Source organism: Varroa jacobsoni, unplaced genomic scaffold (genome assembly GCF_002532875.2).
Source record: "Varroa jacobsoni isolate VJ856 unplaced genomic scaffold, vjacob_1.0 contig00775, whole genome shotgun sequence".
NCBI lineage: Eukaryota > Metazoa > Arthropoda > Arachnida > Mesostigmata > Varroidae > Varroa > Varroa jacobsoni.
In genome coordinates, this window is record NW_019214523.1 from 36,237 (window position 1) to 56,874 (window position 20,638).

The following is a 20,638-nucleotide window of genomic DNA, read 5'->3' on the forward strand; positions in this document are numbered from 1 at the left end:
CCTGGCTTGAGCCGAACACATAGACAGAATTCGGAAGTCTCCACATTTACGGCTACGATCATCTTCGTTTGCCTAGGGTTATTTAAGAATGCCTATTTATGTTATTTATTCAAAGTAGTGTTCAGCTATGTACAATATTATGAAACAGTCTACGTTTACTTTCAACAAGGCCAATTGTTAACTCACAGCTGTAGCCGGGGCTATGGTCGAGTCTAATTTTTTAATAAATAAGTGTTAACTAACTAGGGGTTTTTGCGCAAAAAGGCTAATTCAATAACAGACAAGGCCAGACGAAACGATACGAAATGCTGCGGCGCGTTTCCGCCCAATCGAAATTTAACAATCTGATTGACACAACAGGCAACCTTCGAAACATCAGTCATGTGTCAACAACCAATCAAGGGGCTTTATGGGGCATATATTTTAAAATGAAAGGCAAGCTATTGCGCAGTTGTATTTCTTTCTAGCAACTCTTGAACGCAGATATGGATTAATGCATTATAACATAATGTCAAATGTTTATATAAAAATGATGCATTTAATGTCGAAAAAAATACTAAAGGCATATGATCTGTGTGTTGGTGGATTCACACTCTTAGCATTTCTAAAATCTTAGCGCTGATTTTTTGATTCGCGAAGAAACGGACTTTCAAATCAAGGTATGGATCTGCTAGTTTGAGACCATACGATGTTATTATACTTCTGACTTTTCTTCTTCTTCTCTTTTTGCTTTGCGAATAGCTGCTTATTTAAGATGAACTAAAACACTGTCAAGGGTTTATTTTGTAAGGTCGACGAGTTTATATTTACAAAGCTTTTAGATGTACATACGGCATATATAAAAAATGCAAGTAGTGCAAATTTAAAAGCGGTCGTTTCCTTACATTTGTTGCCCTTCAATGCGCTATTATATTGAAGCAAATGTGGAGCTTCTGGCATATTTTTAAAGAGACCCAATTGATGCTTTTAAAATAAACGCCACTCGACAAAAAGCAGGAAGCTGTGCGTCTACCGGAAAAATGTTCCCAATATCGGTGAGCGCTATTTGAGAAAATTGTTATTTTGTAAAACCTTATAAAGTCATGGAGTCAACTGACTCAAACGAAATTATCGAATACTCAAGTGTCGCGACTAGCAGTAAATATTTAATCCGGACTTATCTATTTTTCGTGTAAAACGCAACCCACGCTGTTCAACCAAGCTCGAACAACTTTCTATCTGTACAGGTAGCAATTTTCAGCCTATACTGAGGTGTCTCCAGTAAGGGCTCCGAATGTTGCGACACATATCAGAAACCACGATCAGCAACAGCAGGAATCGAAAGCAAAAATAATACATATTTACATTCGCTTTGCTACCAATAATGGACGGGTCGTCCCTGATTACAATCGTGTAAAATTTTTGGCCTTGTGCTTGTGGTAAATGAACTAGCCGCCACCTTTAATATGGACAGCGACGTACCTAAATGCTCCCGCCCTGTTGTTTAGGTTCCTATTGGTAACTAATGCTATGTGTTCTCGAAATCAGATTATTTCCCCTGTGTAGTTCTTTTTTACGTACGTTGTACGCAAGTTTAACTCTTCTAGGAGAAGCTCTACTAGTATACGGAATAATGTCCGTCTGCAAAAAACTATACCATCCTGCCACATCAGTGTACTGCAACAATAAACAATTCTAGCGTAACTCGATTAGGGTACATTCGCCCGTCTCGTATTTGTAGCTGAGTTGACAAAAATACGGTACATACCATCGGCGGAACGGGCATATCTGCAAATTAACCGTACAAATTGTCCCTCTTGTTGTGCGCTCGTTGTGGCGATTTAACCGAAATAAAAGAAAAGATTTGAACATCATAAACACGGACGTATATCTGATCGAAACAAAGACTTTCGTATATGTAATTCCATTCCCTTTTTGTCTTCTTTGCTTACGAGATTTCGGCCTTGACAGTAGCTCACTGCCAGCACCGTCGTCTCTATCCCATCCGTCATTGATGCTGTGGCAAAAAAGGACACTAACAACAACGATAGGATCAATTACAACTTTGTCGCCGTTGCCCGTCACGAAAAATGATGGCGGCCCAGAGTTTATTCAACAAGAATTCCCATAAATAAATAAATAGCCTCTTTTTATTAATCCTAATAACAAGAAGTTATTAGAATTTTACATACTGTTACACGCTATTACACGTTACTGGTAACGCTTTGATCAGCGCACTGCGGCTCCGTGCTGCTTGTGTCGTTTCATACTGGCGTCAATCGATCTTAAGGTGGCGTTCGACAGCGAAGTAGGATCGGAGCGCTTCCCCCTCGCCACACTGGGTAAGGGCGCAACTTGACTGGAAGACTTGGATAGCAGTTGTTGTAGGTATGACTACGATGGTGCCGGGAACTGACCCAGCGACAAGGCGCCAGTCGACAGCAAACAGTAACCAGACCGTTGCTCAGGGAAAGCAAAATGAGCTAGAAACGATTGAGTGCGCTATTTAAAGGAGGAGGCGCCGCCGCCGCCGCTGCTTCAAAGCGGATAGTAGTGTGACCGGCCATCCATTTTGCTATCGTTGTGCCGAAGTTGCTGTTCTAACGAGTGTGACATCAACGCCGGCCGATATCCTGATAAACAAACATAGGCGCGTTTGTTTCTTCTCTGCATATCATTCGTAACAACGGAAGTACTAGTGTGGAGTAAGGTGTGTTCTGTACAGTTTGCGAGGATGAGTCCTGGCGTTAAGAAGCCGCAGAAGTGTTTTTTCCAATAGGGACACTTTTGCTAACAGCTGAGCCGGGTTGGACCGCGTGTGCCTTATCATGCACTTTGTAAATATTTGCTGACCTTTTTTCCTGCCTGATATGCGTATGAAACGTCGACGCGACAAGTTGAATGAAATCGACGGTCTAAAAGGGATAATGACTTACTGAATTATACCTATTTGCTCTTCTAGTAGCGACATCAGCCTGGTACGTCGAGGACGCACAGACGGAGCTGGAGTTCACGAAATGCAAGACTGCGCCAAAATTCCCGCCAGCGTTTACTTTGTGGTAGTCTATATGGGTGCTTTTATGTGTCGAAAATATTCTTCTTGCAGAGATCACACTGATGTGGACGGAATCTGTCTATTCCATACTCGGAAGTGTCTCTTGTACGTAGACTTTATCAACTAAGAAAGCAATATGATGGTCTTCGGAGAGGCTCGGCGACAACGTCTTAAGGTAATTGGCCTTACGTAAATACTTCTTATACGAGTGTCTGTATAACGTCTTTGCAGCTTTACTCATTTACCGTGCTTGATTTCTTTGTTCCATTTTGATGGTAAGAACTGAAGTGAAATCATTCATTAACCGGCAACCAAAGAACCTGTCTGGAAGGTTCCACAGTAAATTTTACTGTAGGGAACAGAGGTATACCAGAACGCCAACATAAGAAGTATTTTACTACATAATGTCCACGAAATACGGTCAGAGTTTTCCAAACTTCTACAGATAATTTAGGGAATGAAAAGAGCCGGCAATTATATATATATATATATGTCGGAGACTGCTGCTAACATTAGAGCCACATTATGTCACTAGCAAAGCGGACAGCTCCCGTGTGACTTTTAGAAGCACGACAACGCAACGAGTAACACGCATAAATCGGTACTGTTTATTATCAATACACAGTGTTTCTTGATGAAACTCTTTTGTTCAGACCATTATTGTGCGTCTAGCAGATAAGCCGTGAAAGTTATTTACGTTAGGTCAGCTCTGAAAGCCGCGCTGGTATATTTGGTAAACCTCGACCGCACTTTTTTTTTCTAATTTTATAAATAATTCACGCATGCACGACTATTTTATCGTTGGTGTCGTTACATCTTTTTGTGGGTCTTAGTGTATAGGAAATGGTTCGTTCGAGTCAGAACTGTGTCTCTTATGCCTGTCAAACTTGTGCCCAATCAGTGATTCGTTTCACTTTCAAATAAAAAGAGTCAAGAAAATTCGAACGGCTGAGTCCGTATCTATGTTCTGTGTGAAACTTTAGCATGGCGGATGCGGGTTGGATATGTTTTGCGATAGTCATGGGGGCCGATTCGGCTACTATTCATCGTCTATCGCCGGTAACTGCTAACTGAATGAATTCAACCTTCGGTTGGCTGTCTTTAAAACAACTATCTCTTTTCACGTGAGTTTTCTTTTAATTGTTATACACGGCAAGAACATGTAACTTCCTGTGCTTTTTCAAATGCATTTTGTATTTCTTGCAGTCGCACAACAGCTAACCGTGAAGTCCATGTCGCTGGTACCTTTGAAACACTTCACTGACACCAATATTTTTGTGCGTTACGTGCACAACAGTTTCATCCATGAACAATTGTTTACGGTGTGCAAAGCTGTGCTCAACAACGCCGCCATTTCGCTTACACTGTCAAATCGAAATACCTGCGAGAGGGAATATGTTTGTATAAAAATATTTAGTCAATCGATGCGGACGATTTGCTCCTTTGCCTGGCGTTACCCGCCATGGCAGCCGTTCCTATCTGTAGGAAATCTACGTCGCACAATATCCTTCCCATTGTCAGAATCGTTCCATACCGCACGTACGCTTCGATGGTTCACTTTAAGTCTATCGGCTTTCTAAACTGCCTACCCGAAACGTTTCGATTTGTTTAATTCATGTGGCTGATATAGGCCTTTCAAGTGTTTGATCGTTTCGAAAATGTCCCACGAAACGACTGTGAATAGGATGCGTTGATATCGCCTACTCAAGATATTGCAAATCAAATGTGTATACAATCGGCTTTCGCTTATACGTCACTTTGTTTCATTCCTACATGCGTGTAGCATTTTCTGTGGGGGTCGAATTTTATAGAACGAACTCGACTACAATGGGTTTATTATTCATTTTCATGCGGCCTAACGCTGTATATAGAAACGCCTCGATCGACGTAGCTGGCAAACCTGCGAACGAGATTAATTTTCACTAGCCTAGCGACCATGGTGAAAACATGGATAGTAACCTATCGTCTCTAATCAGCCAGGGATTTTAGGACTTGCATTATTGAATAGTTATGGCGGTATGGTAAGTTACTTTTTACTGAGAAGTGAAACACTGTCGAGTATAGTAGTGCCTATAAGGTCAATCAACGTGACAAGCGTTGATATCGCATATAAAGATGACGCTATTTTGTACCGGTGACACATTTGGTTTTGTGATGATATCTCAGATCGTTCATTTGAATATGGCCGGCCATGGGAATTGAACTGATTTATGAATACGAGCTGCATCTTGAAACTACAACGGTCCTTGCCATATATCTGGCAAAGGTTCTCCTACAAAGAAAACATCGTCAGTGGTTGGCTCAAAAAACTTGCGACAGAAAATGGAATAACAAAAAGTTGACCCATATAAAAGTGTGGGAGTGTTGACACCCAGGTTTACTATAAGGTAAAAATACGCACTTTTTTCACCTTGGTCAAAGTAATACGATTGCCACGCGATTCGAGAAGGAACACAGACGTAGAGACGCTATAGTAGTGATTCTTGTAGCGATTTGCGACCTGTGATGATCCTTTTCTTCTTTTTGCAGGACAGAGCCTGACCTCACATTGTAGTGGCAAAAATGCAGGTGTTAAATTTTGTTCAAAATTTCGTAATAAGAAAATAATCTAAATCTCAATATAATGTCTAAATTGCGTTTTGGGATTTCATCTCTCATATCTCTGACTTCTACAGAGTATGATACCGGTAAAATGGCAGAAGGTTGTAGCTAATTGGGGTGCATACTTCTTCTGTGGAGAATAAAATAATCTTTTTTGTAGAGGGTATGTCTGTCGTCTGCGATCCGTCGAAGTTCAGTAAGATCTCTACGGAAAAGGTAAGAGAAATCGCAGTGAGGCGTACCTGATTTTTCGCCGTCTTGGCAGCGATACGCCGTAGCAAGACATACTCATAATATGCTATCTTGTTCAAGTGCCCGATAGAATGTCTGGGCTAACTGCCTATCCACTTGCGTTTGTGCCATTTTGACAAAGCAAAGTTTCAATTCAAATCGGTAGTCATTATGAACTTACTTATCAAGTACAGTCCGTTACCTATTGAGTCGATGCGTTTGTGTAGCGAAGCGCCGTATAGACCGAAGCTGGTATGTTATTGAACGGAGCGTACTGAATCACGAGTGACAAACTAACAGGGGCAGCACGAGGTAGCCATTATTTTTTTACCTCTAGAAGTTTTTCGGGTTTTTTCAATTTAGCTGGCAATGGCGCTGTTGTATATATCCATTGTTCTCGTACGGAAAGCGCGATCCGATGATCTATCGACTCGAACTTTCAGTCCGCTTTCATATCCGTATCTGGAACTATTCGACAGAATGGACATGAAGGCAATTTACCTGTAGCTAGATAGTGAATTGATATTGAAACGGCGGTCAGTTTCCGTATCCATGAAGTCAAACTGCCCCCTGTTTCGCGCGTGACTGGGCTGAGACGTTAGATTTTCTAGGTGTTACTGAACTAACATACAGTCCTATTGATACGGTGTTGATTTTACGTTAACTGTTATTGTGTGTAAAGCTTTTAGGGTAAAACAGACCGCACTATCTTTAACGAAATGATCTACAATACACACGAAAACAACACAAGACAACATTGCTTTATATAGCAGTTCTCGTTACAATGGAAACCAACGAAAGTATATAAAATGCCGATTTTCATGCCGTCGACAATATCGGTACTTCTCGACAAACAGCCGGCCAGTTTTGTTGTTGTTGTTGAACGAGATTGTTCTTCAGATCGTACTATGTTCCACTCCTGAGTTCCATGTTAGAAAGTGTCCTTGTGGTGGCTAGTGAAGATGTTGATCAGACAAAGCGTTCGAAACTGTATAGGCTGTAGGCAAACATATATATATGAGGACGCCGTCAATAGGGCCAATTAAATAGGCGACTAATGTAGTACAGCGTCTCAAATTGGCAAAACACCACCTGTTTGTTCAAGTTGATCCCCTTGAAGTAAGGCCAATCGGCTGAACTAACTGGGACCGATCCTGATTGGATCACACTACGTCGTAAACATCAATTCGGTTTTGTTAAACGCTAGTACCCGTAGCAGCTCTATCGCGTAGATATAGATCGCGTCTTTTAAAGTCTCGGAAAGAACTTCAAAATATGCTGTGCTCAGATTGAGGACTCGTAATACAGCCAAAATTCAGACCCCAAAACGAAATGCTATTATTTATCTAATCTACGTCGACTTGTTATCGGTTCCTGTCACTAGGTTTGTTCGTCAGTACCTTAACAAAGATGTGGTACAATTTTACGTTATTAGATGCTGTTATTTTTTAACACGATAGAAAATCCGGCGGAATAGTTGGCCGTTTTCACCGCAGGAACTATCGCCGCCAATCCGACATCCCTATCCCGTCATTCTCAGAGGTCGGCACATCATTACTAGCTTTCTCTGTTCACATAAATAACGTAATGTTTGTGCTATTGCAGTACACATTGGATACATATCAATAATTCTGTTATGAAAGCTGTACGAAATGACGCCATATTCCATTCAAAAGTAATCCGTACGCAAAACGCGCTGCTTCGTCTGGTGCGCGTTCTATTGGCGCGAACGTCTGCACCAGGCGAAGCAGTAAAATGTTAATGACGTGGGCATCAATAAGGGCAACGATCGGTTTTTGTCTGTGCCTCTGCTAACAGAGAATTGAGGACGCCCGGAATAATGCTGATGCGCCTCAGTAGTGCGTTTTCGGTAACGAAACAACTTCATTCTCACGACCGTCATTGGGTAGTCGAAGTAATTCTGATGCCAAATATAGAACGTTAATGTCAACTAAAAACGAGAAAACATAGCAAGTCAGACTTCTCTATACAAACACTGTATAGGAGGTAAACTATACTGAAAGGAGAAGAGTGTGTTACATTTTTAAAAAAATATTAAATCTTCTTCATTAAAAATGAGTTCGCAGAGACATCACATTTCTTAATCTAACCAACCCGGGAGTTTCAGTTGACCAAACCACCTTTTGTGTTGGAGCAATCATTCTGTCCGTGATAATGTTATTATCGATATGGTTTTTTTTTTTCGAAGTTCAAATGTGACAGTAAATTGAACTAAACTTAGTAGTTATCGTAGGTCTGCGTATCCTTCGCAGGCCTCTCATCAAGCGGATAAGGGAAAGGCAATAACGTTCAAACTCTTCCGTCAGGTAGTCACCGTCTTGCAACCTTATCAGTCCGTAATTAGACAACTTCGAGTCAGAGTTTTCGGGAGAAAGGTCCCCATAACATTGGCGATGGTGGCAGAATAACTCCTTACATTACGTAAATATTACAGGAGCCTTTATTGTCTCTTAATGATACCCTAATCAACAATATACAGTTCAAAATTAAGCGAAATAAAAGAAAATAATTTAACCTGAGCAAACGACAGTCCGACTGGATCGTCGTATTTTAACAACGAAGTGACGGGTTTCGATGTTCGGAAGAATCATTATCTTCGTTGTCTCACTTTTCAACCGTTTGGTTATATAATATTTTTCATTCACTGTTTGTCAGAAGACGCTTAATGTCGTTATTTAATATCAGTATTATTTTTTTTGTTAATATTTGGCGTTTTTCAGTTTCAATACCTGTAATCATTACATGACTTTTATAAAACGTAGCATTCTGCCATTGACCATTTTAGGCAAGACATCCAATAAGGAAGCTTCTCTTACGATTTTGTAAGTACGTATGGAAGGGTTCAATGGTTTTCCGAAGCGTGGGCAGACCAAAGTATTACGTAACGCCTCTCGGCAGATTTTGAATGCTCAGACACTGCGGCGACATGGAAGTTGCTGGCAATAATAGTGCTTCAAAGAAGAGGAAGAATTATGTTAAATTTGCTTTCGCGGCCGGTGCTCGATAGCCAATGTCCCATTGCATTTATCGTTATTGTGAATGAATCATTTTCTATTTGACGTTGTATCAGTACGGAACAGAATACGGTACTTGACGTCGCTGAGAAGTTTTTCTGTGACTCGAAGTAAATACTATATTTGCGTTAATACGTACTTGCCTATTAATCCCGGGTACACGTTGCGGCCTAGGTTCGCACCCAAGCATAGATACACTTGTTCGTTCCGGGCCAACCTTCTGATGGAACTATGCCTAACGGCGACACCGGACGTAAAACCGGAAACATGGAAAAGTTAATACGATGTGCTCAGAGCTCGATGTCACGTTGTTGTATAGCGGAATTTGTCCACTATATAGCGATGTACAATCAAAATTAAAGGTGGCAACAGGAGCGGTTTAACGATACATCTATGCGGTATATCATGTCATACATATGTTGGAGACGTTGTTAAATAAGATAGCACGTTCAGGGCGGATGTAGTATCTGCCTACCATGAACAGATGCTGTTTTGTCTACCGGAACGATATTTATGTAATGACATCTACCTCAGGTGGTAATGTCCGATTAGGAGTTTTCTGTACGAAAGGCTTAATCACTGTGATACTCTTGCTTTGTTATATGTCCATCGATCTTATTGCTAGTCACTTGGGAACCTTCTGTTTATCCTATTGCCTTGCATATTCTTAAGTTGCGCCGGCATTCAGCTTCTAGCAATTTGTATTGATCGAAGGCTAAACACAACGTTGAAAGGCGACTAAATTATGGCTTCCGATGCACAAAATCTTCATTCTTAACCGATACCTTCAACTATGGCTTTTGTACTGCCTTTCCAGAAGCGGGGCACTTTCGTTAGATTAACTAATTGTTAACCTTGGCTAACCACTGGGCCGTTTTTCGTAAGCAGAATTCGTCCTACGGCCTTAGGATTTAAACACACTATAGAGAATTAAAAAAACACATCCTAAATCCAAAAGTGATCCACTGCTTCAATACACGGCTATCTCGCTGCATCGTATATTAATGTTAAATGTCCATGCTGATACTATCCGCTAATCGGCCGAGGGATTTTCCAAGGGGCTGATATATAGACATGGAAAACAAATGTGATTCAGCAACATCACGGCCCAATAGCTCAGAGCAAAAAAAGCTATACAAGTTATTAAGACATCTCCTAAATATGCTTACCGGAAACCGGAAGAATCATACTACTATACTGACAACCATCTGGCAACCTTTGTCATAGTTTACGGAAGATGCGATTCTTTTTATCGGATTCTTCTATTCCTTCGAGCTATATGTTTATATGCCAAATGGTGTACGTCATGCCAAAAGAAAATTCATTTCCTGTACAAGATGCTACCGAGTCAAAACGCCACTGGAAATCAGTGGACAATCGCCACTGTAGGAAAGTTTCAGCGGGTACATTCACAATTATCCATTGGTTTAGCCATGAGCGCATACTGCAAACCTATTGCAAACGTAATTTCCACTAAAAGGGGTCATCACACCCGATATATACTAAGCTCACGTTCGGGATGAGTCCTAGCCTGTATATGCGGCTCATGAGTTAATTGAAGCTAGACAAACTGACACGCAGTTGTGTTGTCCTATTTTTTGCTGCTAGTATGTAGATAAAAGCATTTATTTTGCTAAAGTTAAACTATCTATGTATTTAGTCGGTGCTAACTTAAGATGGCATGGATGGGCAGGCCGTTGGCGAAACGTCAAGGCAATAGCTCTCTTTTCGTTCTATTCACGTCGTCATGGGGGGAAAACTTGACTGGCTATTGTTGTGCCACAGATCCGAAGTTAAAGAGTCAACTTGAATGGAACTCTCCGACAACAATAACCTATCGGTAGGCTGTAAGCGAAAAGATTTTTCATATGTCGCATATCGGAGATAACTAGGGTCTTTCCGTTGTCTCGCCAAACAGGGTCGTCCATTGCGCACGCTATCCAGTATAGCGCTCTGTTCTAATTACCCCGCTAAGCCAAATAACAGCTGGAAATGTGGTGATTTGAAGTAGGAAATAAAAGATCGCTAACCGATTTCTGAAAGGGACTGGAAAAAAAATAGTTCGGTGAAAAATACTCTGCAGAACGACTGCTTTCGCTGGTGTCGAAAAAAATAGAAAGAGATTTTAAACTGTAGACAGTAAATATTTTTATATGCTAGAAATAAATATACACTTATTGTTTATCATCGTATCGTTCGGAAGTTTCCCTGAACACACGGAACTGATCGCAACTATCGGACGGTTTATGAACCAACTTTTTTTTTCTTTCCAAATTGTCGGCAGAGATGGCACGTTAGGTCGGCAGATAATTGTCATTCACGGCAAACCTAAAAAAATGATGGGATTTTAACCCTTTAACGACAAGTTTAAATATCGATAACATGCTTTTTTTACTAATTAATTTTTGTACGTTTTCTTTTCACAAGGTTATCAGTGTGCTTACTGAAATGGACATTTTCTTCCAAATAGGAAAAAAATTCGCTTGATGTCAAGCTGTTTGAACGATAAATACGTGTAACAGATAATTTTATCTATCTATAGATGGCATAATAAAATTAATCGTCGCTATTTAATTAATGTATTCTATCCTGACTGTACAACTCGATTTACTTTATGCCACAGAAATACTTTTAGCAAACTATCGACCGCCTGAATACCGGTTCACCTTGGGCTCTTAAAGCAAACGAGGATTTCTACTCGTATGAACTGCGCTCACGCGCAACACTGTCAAAATCTGCCTAATAGGTCGAAGGCGCCTCCATCTTTCGAGATCGCGGTATAGCTTTGCTAAACGTCATGGATATAAACGCGTTACTACGGGGTTTCGGACTGGCATTTGGTATTTTCTGCGCAGGAAAGATCATTCTATATATATATATATATATATATATATATATATATATATATATATATATGTTAACGAATGATTTTTTAGCTGTCACCAATGGCGGTGCGAGCCAATGCCCAAAACGCCTACGGCCAACTTGCATCTCGAACTGTTGCTGATTTTCATTAATATGTTTTTTTCAACGGCCCATTTAGCTTGATTGGTTCATCACGGAGCAGCAGCAAGCGGTCTAGAGTAATCTACAATTCAAGTAGCAAAAATGATTAAATGAACTTAACTACTAACAAACCTATAAACAGTGTAATAACCGAAAGAACTGATCGTCTGCGTAATGGCTAAACGAATAAAGAAAATCTAGTAAACAGTAGATAAAAAACAAAAGATTATAAGGGACTGCGCTTTGTGACTGTGTTACATTTAAATAAAGAGTGGAGGCTGTTCGTAGAAAACAAAAATTCAAGTATTGTCGTATATTTATTGTAAATACATTTAGTATTATGAGAATTTTTACCTAAAAATACACTTCTTGTGCTTTACAGATGTCGTATACCAATCGTTCTTGCTTTAAAGCCGTACTTGTCCTGACTTTGATTTCGGCTTATGTCATCTTGGCATTAGTCAGTAACCTCGGCATGCTACCCATCCAGGCAAATCTGGGAAGCATCAAGGAATTGCAAGAGTCAGAATTGAACAAACGGAACTATACGTAAGACAAATTCGTTTGTGTCTAGCTGAACCAGGGCGAGATAAAAAAAAAAAAAAAGATTTGAATATAAGCCCAACGAAAATAGGTTTTACATTTATTGTTCATTAAACAGTTTATTCTTTAAAATGACCGAAGTCGGTGTGGTTAAATTAAGCGATGCCTGTCGATGATGCATCCTAAGGCATGTTTCATCTGTCTTTTGGTACAAAACCCAAACCACTCTCTTGACCGACCACGTCACTTCTGCTCGCATGACTGTGGGGGGTGTGAAGTCCTGGCGGGGGCTTGGATGTTTCGCTCCGTAATTAATTTTTGCATTCTGCATGATTCTTCATTTTCACGTAACAACCAAATTTCTTCTGACTTAATTAAGTATACGTCGATTGGGATTTTACTGGCTACCCGTTCGGGCTTTTAGAGTAACTGCATTTGTTATTATTATTATTATTATGGTGATGGCAGGATCTCAATATGGAAAGTGGGAGCTCGCATGCAGAGGCGCTTCCTTCGATCATTCGGATCCATTGAGAGAGATCCGTTCGCACAGTGTTCAGTCAGAAATTGCCGCCTGGAAGTAAATGATTCGCTGGTGAGATTCAGCGACGCAGTCATGTTTCATTTGCATCTTTTGAGAAGTAAGTAATTGTCTTGCCCCATAAATGCCACTTTCAGCGGATTCTCTATCTAGAGGCCGTTGTTCCCATCTATCGATGTCTTTTAGCAAAATCAAGCAATAACTATTTTTTAACATCCTCGCTGCAGATATCAAAACAGCCCTACCTAAAACGCGGCCGATTAATCAACAGTGGATATTCTTCACGGATGAGTCACCTTACCATACCTTTATGGCTGACCCCAAGCTAACGATGAAGGATCTCAACGGCCTGTTCAACTTAAGCATGACCTATCGTTCAGACTCGGACATTCCCATTCCTTACGGTAAGGACAAGGCAGTTTGATAGGCGTTGCTTTGTTACGAGGCAGACACGTTGAAGTATGTGGGCATCAATATCATGTTTTCAATTTTGCCAAGTTCGAAAGCTATCAGTCTGATTCAAAAGTACATACACTAGACGGTTCGAATAGTATTCTGAGCGAACGAGGACGCGGCATAGCTTTAAATCCCGTTATAAAATATGGCTGTGACAAGTGTAACACTAATCAACAATACGTTCCCAATTGGCCACTCAAAGTAGGCTAAATACTTTAGGCAAGCGTATTGGCCTTATTGATCATTGCAGTGCCGGACGAGGCTCGTTGGAAAAGTTGATATATGCCGGTAGTACATACGCAGAAATGTCCGTTCACCGCAACAGGCACAATGATCCGAATGAAACTCGAAAGGTGGACAAGTTGGCTGATTGTCAGTATCAACAGTTAGTTTGTCATTTGCAAAAATGATGTTTTCTATTAGGAATTGTCTAGGGCAGCGAAGGCCCGCTGCGTTAACGGCGAGAAATGGCAGCGATGGCCGTTACCTTTTGTCTGTCCACGATTTTCAAAATTATCAAGGCCGCTACCCAAAAGAGAATCTTCAACAATGTCATACACATAACAATAACGATTCTAGTTATTTTTCGAAGGGAAACAAATTTACCTTTGCTATTGTGACTATTGTAAGTGTTGTGAGCGTTGACCCTATAAAATACACAAGTTAATTTGTTGTTATTTCTTGTATATCTTATACGGTATATAACATGTATTTGCACAGCGGCAAATTTAGACTACGGCACGGTTACTGACCGTACGAACCTCCGAAGTCGGTCAAATATAGGTATGTCTATATGTAATAAATACTTAATAGAAGAACGGTTGCGACTACGAAGTCGCTCCACCTGATAGATATATACTGGAGGAAACAGAGCGCTTATTCGCAAAAGGAAGTGAAAGAAAAGCTCAGATGGTGACAGAGTCATCGTAAGAAAGAAGGCTTCGATCAGACAACGTCGGTTTAACCAATAAACATCACGGAGGACGACAAAACGGCGAATAGTCATGGTTCTAAATTGCACAAATATACATGCACGCATGCTGAATATAAACTCGTGGTAGATCATTACGCTGCTCGTTATCTAGAGGCTAACGGCTCGCGAAAAGCATTTACCGAAGAAATGGCACTATATCCGCTGTTCCGTTGCTCTATAGTTACTTGTTTTGTACGGTGATTCAGGCTATTTTTGGCTGTGATTGATCGTACGAAGCTTCACTAGATTCCCAGTTCTAGCATTCCTTCAGGCCAACACACACAAAATGGATGTTCACTGAACAACAAAAAGGACATTATTTGTAATAACTAGGAGACCTAGCAGCGTCTGCTAATGCTGTCACATTGGGTTACAGAGCAAATTGATAAATCGATAGAAAAAACACGTTGCGTGCCATGTACGTAACGCGTCTAATACCTGAATCATCGTGACACGATTCTAATGCGACGCCAACGAAAGGTTAGATTGACTGTTGTCTCTATAATTGTTATTTTATAATACCCTATATCGTACACAACAAATATCCAAAACTGTTCCTCATACATAGAAATACTTTGAAAATCTCCTAGGCAACCACAATGAGACAAGTCGGCTCCTACTTAGCCTGCAATTGTAGCAGCGGTCCTAATGTTGTCTCTCTGCAAAGCGATCCGTTCGTATCGTCTGGTAAAACAGTAGAATTCTAATTAACCACATTATATATACGTTAACATTTTTCCGTCGATAGTTACATTGTAAGTTTAAGTTATAATTGCTCGAGCCGCATGGCTTATAAGTTGCGGCGTCAATAGCTATCAATTTAACTTTCTCAAAAATGTATTACTATACATATCTGATAGCTATGATATCTACTTCACTTAATTGGCGTAGCTCTAATTTACTCCGACATCACTTCCCATCAAAGGATCACACAGACCAATAGTGCGTAAATTAACGCTTTAATTTTTTTTTTTGTTTCTTTGTTCAAATGAAGCAGAGAAAATTTATAGAAGACGTTCCGGCAATAGAAAGATTCGGAGCGATTATATCTTTCTAGTTACTCAGTCAGGATAGTAGCACACATATGGGTTTATGAAATGAGAACAATGTTGACACTCCCATGGTTATTTTTTTTTCTTCGATTAGCCGAGGTGGCTGCGCCGGTTTGTTGTAGCCCAGTGGGCTTAGCAAGTACTTTCTTGTCAGACAAAGACGAGCATAAAAACAATGCCAGGGTTAAGAGACAATTACTAATAACGATGATACAGCACGAAAAAAGCAATTTGAATCATGATATAAAAAAAAAGTATATAAAAATAATAACTTATTATTTTTATTGCTATAATCTAGCTGACGTAGATAGAAGGTTATAACATAGATAAGATTATTTTTATTATTTATACTATGATCATGATCCTGTAAGGTACTATTCGACAAACGTTTCGGCTTTGCTACGATGTCTCAAGGAATCAGTGGTCCCCCCCCTCGATGATTGCAGTGTAGGTGTTTGCCTGTGGTACGGATAATGGTCTAGGTTCGAAAAGGCACTTTGTTTGTTTAGGCATAGGCATACTTTGTCTAATACTGAAAACCAGACTTTTGAAATAGTGAACTACCGGATGTTATCTAGCGGAAGTTATCTACATTTTCAACAAGTAACTGTTATGCTCGTTGGGTCCTTACATTAAGAGTGGCCTTTTTCAGCACAACCTATGGTCCTTGACTGAATAAAGAGAAATGTGAACGTTTTTCTAAAAATTATTTTATAATACATTCATTATATTACTAGTTCTTCTGATATTTTATCGTACTGTTTAAATTAAATAAAAAAAAATATATTAAATAACGATCATTTAGTTACGAATGTGACTAGTAGCTCTACTTCGGCATTTAATGCCAAATCGTTATCAAATGGTTCTACTCTACTTCGTGCGTTTGTCCAAGGTACTTCTTCTGCTTGGTTTTTTTAACAGTGAACGTTTCCTATCATTCAGGTATGTTGCCAGCCGTCTGCTATTACTGTCACTATCACTATTCTTATTTAAAGAAGCTGAGTAACAAGCGCGAAATGGTTTTCCTGGCGCCCCCTAAATGAGGATAAGTTCAGCTTAACATTATCACGGGCGTTTTACCACAGACCCGAAACGATCACATATAGTATTATAATAAAGAAAGCCAGTAACTTGAACGTAACGGTGCAGTGAAGTTAAATAACAGCGGCGTTATACCTCAATGCCTCATCTATATTTATGGTCTCGCCGTGACAGGATGCTGTCGGTCGCTGATGCCAGCAATGCCACGGGCAGTAAACGCTTCGTAGTGAACTGTTCAGGACCATAATGTTTTTTTGTGTCAGACAATGCTAAGCAGCGACTGGAAAGAACAATCACTTAAACAATAAAAGACTGTATTTAATTTGGCAATGGAAAGATTTTGTGTGGTAAGCTCAACCAGACAGCAAGATATTGTTGGAGAGCTTTCGCATATTCCCTGAGACGCCCGCCTTCTTTCTATATATATATGTATACTGGACCCACTTCCAGTAGTCTACATCTTGAGGCGAAACTGGCTGAAATGTAGTTCTTCGTTCGCCTTCAAATGAGGTAGGCTTTTGTTATTTATTTATAAGGGAATCCGAAGTTCCAGTTTTTCCTAAATTTCTATCATCAACTTCGACTGGACGAGAAAGTTAAACTAAGAAAAGGCCGATTTGAATTTTTCAACTTTTTGGCGCCAGTCGCGTTGGTCTTAAAAAAAAAAAGGCCTTCTGCATTGAGCTTTTTTCCACATATGTAAAAACGATTGTCGAGTCGTTAGACGTTGACGCTAAAAAGACGTAATAATACAACTGTAGGGGCTTGCTGCTGAGAAACTACGACAAAGAGAAATACGGAGCCGTTATTCTGTAAATAAAGGGCCTAACCATGTCCTGCAAAATAATGAAGCGTTTAAAAACTAAAGGCAATCAAGGATAGGCAATAGACGAGTAGGTATTATAAAAAGATAGGTATTACGGAGAGGTACTTTCCCTCGATAGAGCATTTGAATTCTATTATTACATTACATGTCTACTTGAATTCAGATAAGCGGTGCATCCAGCTCGTCTAATTTTACAACCACAGCACATAAGTAAAAACCTATGAACTAGCTCAAGTCGCTAATAATATATTTGTGTTCTTCAAAAGAGCATATGAAATATTTTCTATCAAATCTTTTTTTGGTATAGGTCGTACGGAAAAACTGCTGTCCCCCAACCTCGAAGATTTAACGTCCATGTTAAAGAGCAAGACAAAAGGTGTTACCATCCTCGGCTCAAACTGCGATGGAAAAAACGGTCGGTGGGATTACGTGCACGAGCTGGCGAAATATATCCAGGTATAGATGATCTCTAAAAGCATTTTTAACATTTTCTAGAATTTTCTATGTATTTGACATCACCTTCTGTGCCATCGTTTTTGGTGTCGATCTTATTGGATTAATAAGAATACTAAGATCAGCCGTCAACGCTGTACCTCAGGCAGTTCCTATTAAACAAATGCAAAGGTAATCAATCGATCTCTACCGAGTGAGACCTTGCGGTTGAGATATACATGTATATGTAATGAAAAAACGATGAATTTCAGGTGGATATTTTCGGTCGATGCGGAAAGCAAGCATGTCCAGAGCATTTTTCTAAAGATTGCGATGCGATTAAAGGTACCAAAGAAATCGGTTTTGGTCGTTTATTTATGTAGGCGATCTTGTCTTATATTTCCAATATCACCATTAATCATTAAATAAAGGCATTATTTTTTGCTAGCTATTTTGTACATAGGTCGATTTTTATTTGTATACTTCCATAGCTGTGATTATGTTGTATCCGTGTGTTTTTGTTGAAAATATATTCATTAAGTTACTTAATAAAAGCAAATACATAACGGAAATCGTTGAAATGGCATATTCGTGTACAGAAACGTGATTGAATCCGTCACGTATGTATTGGTACGGACAACGGGCTTTGTAACGTCGTATTGGTGTCAACTACTGATCTTTCACAGACTACCAGTTCTACCTTTCCTTCGAGAATTCGAATTGTGCTGAGTATCTAACGGAAAAGTTGTGGTACAACGCCTACCATAAAAAGGCAATTCCGATTGTGATGGGGGCTCCGAAAGACGACTATGACCGACTGTGCCCTCCGCATAGCTTCATTCACATTGACGACTTTGCCTCACCTAAGGAGCTCGCTGAGTATATCATGTGTGTACGATCAATATATTATATACGGCGTATAGACGCGCGAAGTCAATGCTTTACCACTGGATAGAACATTATGCACATATATTCATTCTACTGCTCGTTGCTTGCCAGAGGGGTTCTCTAGGAGGCATTAAAACCAATCGTAGAGGCAAGTTCGAAGTCAGCTACGGTTTCTGGCTTCGACTCTTTTTCGCCAAGCAGGTCCACTGCCATATCACCTCTGAACAATTTCCATCATTTGCTAATCTTAACTTATGCGTGCCTACAATATAATAATAGGTCTGACGAAACTCGAGGAGATTAAGGCAGTGAGTAAAGAGCTATTCAGCTTGCTAATACGCGAATTGTACAGATGAGTTTCTGAGCCCTGGCAGCTGTATGAACATTGCACCGGATTTATCGGCACATAGTTGCAATGACTGTAGGTTTTTTGTTCTATTTGGACCTGAAGGGTTTACTTCTTTAGCGTAGTGATATATTTCCTAATACTGAAACGTCTTTTTATCTGTATGACGTACAGCAAGCACAAAACAAACGACAAAGTTGGTCACGTTTTGCATTTTAGAAGACTACGAAAAAACCCTGAAGATCTCGTGGCGTATCATACGTGGCGTCGCAGCTATCGGGTGGTCAACGAACACGGTTACTTCGGTACGCCTTCACTACATCTATGCCGTATGTGCGAAATGCTCAACAAACCAATTAAAAGGCAAACGTTGGACCACCTCGAGTCATGGTGGAGTGTACGGAGAGACTGCAGAAATACACGATACAAAGCGTCTACTGCGTAGTATAAAGTTCTATTTTAAAATAAATTCAGCTAACGGACATGGTCACTAGCGTGTATGTTACTCACAATTCAATTTTCTCTTATAATGCCTCATTCAATTTATTACGAAAGTGATCGTGGTGCAAAGATGATACTTGAATCATTTAGGCATGATTTTTTCCGCAGAAGATGAAAAATAGATAGAACAACAAAAGCTGTGTACATATCCTGGTGTTTTGTAATTGTTCCCTATTCGAACGGATGCTCTGGTGGATGAGCAACTAAACAGCTCAGAAAATTCTGTGCGCTTGAAAAGTTATCGATCAGATATCTTCAAGGAGACAGATTTCTTGAACGAAATCGTAAGGACCACCGCAGGCTTTGTCGTGCGCAATAAACAGTTACCAACGAAGACGCTGTTTGATGCTATAGGTGCCATTGTACAATGAATTGATATTTCTCTAGCTCGTAAGTGAGAATCTTCTCGTACGATCTAGTATTGCATGTACATAGCAAATCGAATGTTTTATTATTATTATATATTATAATTTTCATTATTTTATTTTTCCACTCCACTCCTAGCGACGTCATTGATTTCGTCAGCGTTACCATTCTATACTGCCGAAAAGTCTCGGTTTAAACTATTAAGTAGTTTCTACACAAGCGTAAAGGTACACAAGTTGTACTTTCTATATGCCTTTTCAACGAGTGTTGTTAACATATTTTTAAAAGGAAACTTACATGAATATAAGCTTGCCGATAGCACGAAATCGTCGTGAGGCGTTCCTGCCCTTGTGTTTTTTTAGCCACACACGCGCACACGCATATATATATATATATACACTCGCGGACCAACAGCAATTTAATAAATACCCAATAAAATACTAATACTTGTACAGTTTGTTTGTACGCAAGTGAGCTACCTGAGCAAGGGTTTTTCGCCTGTTGCGTCTGAAGCTATATTAGCGTAAACTGAAAGAAACTCGTAATCAATAAGACTTTTTAAGAAGCAAAAGATTTACCTCACAACCGTTTTGAACAAGCCGTAAAGTAAACGGCTGTCCTTCCACAAAGCACGTTCTTAACTCTATCTACATATAAACAAATTTGTAAATACGTTTTTAGGGAATCGTTTCGGTTGGACCGCGTGTTCGCTAGAGATATTTCCATGGTGAAAATCACATACGATACTCACCAAAATCCCTCAAAA

The 20,638-nt window shown here is 39.9% G+C and overlaps 1 protein-coding gene across 5 annotated transcripts; it reads left to right on the top strand.

Annotated features, from left to right (window-relative positions):
• The first annotated feature begins 2,244 nt into the window (after positions 1 to 2,244).
• LOC111271586 (inactive fucosyltransferase B) lies at positions 2,245 to 19,840 on the top strand. 5 transcript variants are annotated; one of them, XM_022852477.2, is made up of 9 exons: positions 2,248 to 2,816; positions 2,942 to 3,209; positions 12,290 to 12,456; positions 12,919 to 13,091; positions 13,219 to 13,395; positions 17,647 to 17,795; positions 18,044 to 18,116; positions 18,458 to 18,659; positions 19,180 to 19,840. In XM_022852477.2, the coding sequence occupies exons 2-9, from the start codon at positions 3,171 to 3,173 to the stop codon at positions 19,448 to 19,450; spliced, it is 1,251 nt and encodes a 416-aa protein (XP_022708212.1). In that variant the 5' UTR covers positions 2,248 to 2,816; positions 2,942 to 3,170; the 3' UTR covers positions 19,451 to 19,840. The 5 variants fall into 5 exon arrangements, with proteins under 5 accessions (XP_022708217.1, XP_022708212.1, XP_022708213.1 ...); XM_022852478.2 differs by having other exon boundaries at positions 2,248 to 2,689; XM_022852481.2 differs by having other exon boundaries at positions 2,262 to 3,209; positions 19,225 to 19,840.
• Positions 19,841 to 20,638: the final 798 nt, after the last annotated feature.

Coding starts and splice junctions, on each gene's coding strand:
- LOC111271586 (XM_022852477.2), top strand. CDS start 3,171: ATGATGGTCTTCGGAGAGGCTCGGCGACAACGTCTTAAG. Junction 3,210..12,289: donor CTCGGCGACAACGTCTTAAG/GTAATTGGCCTT, acceptor TGTGCTTTACAG/ATGTCGTATACCAATCGTTC. Junction 13,092..13,218: donor TCATTTGCATCTTTTGAGAA/GTAAGTAATTGT, acceptor TCCTCGCTGCAG/ATATCAAAACAGCCCTACCT.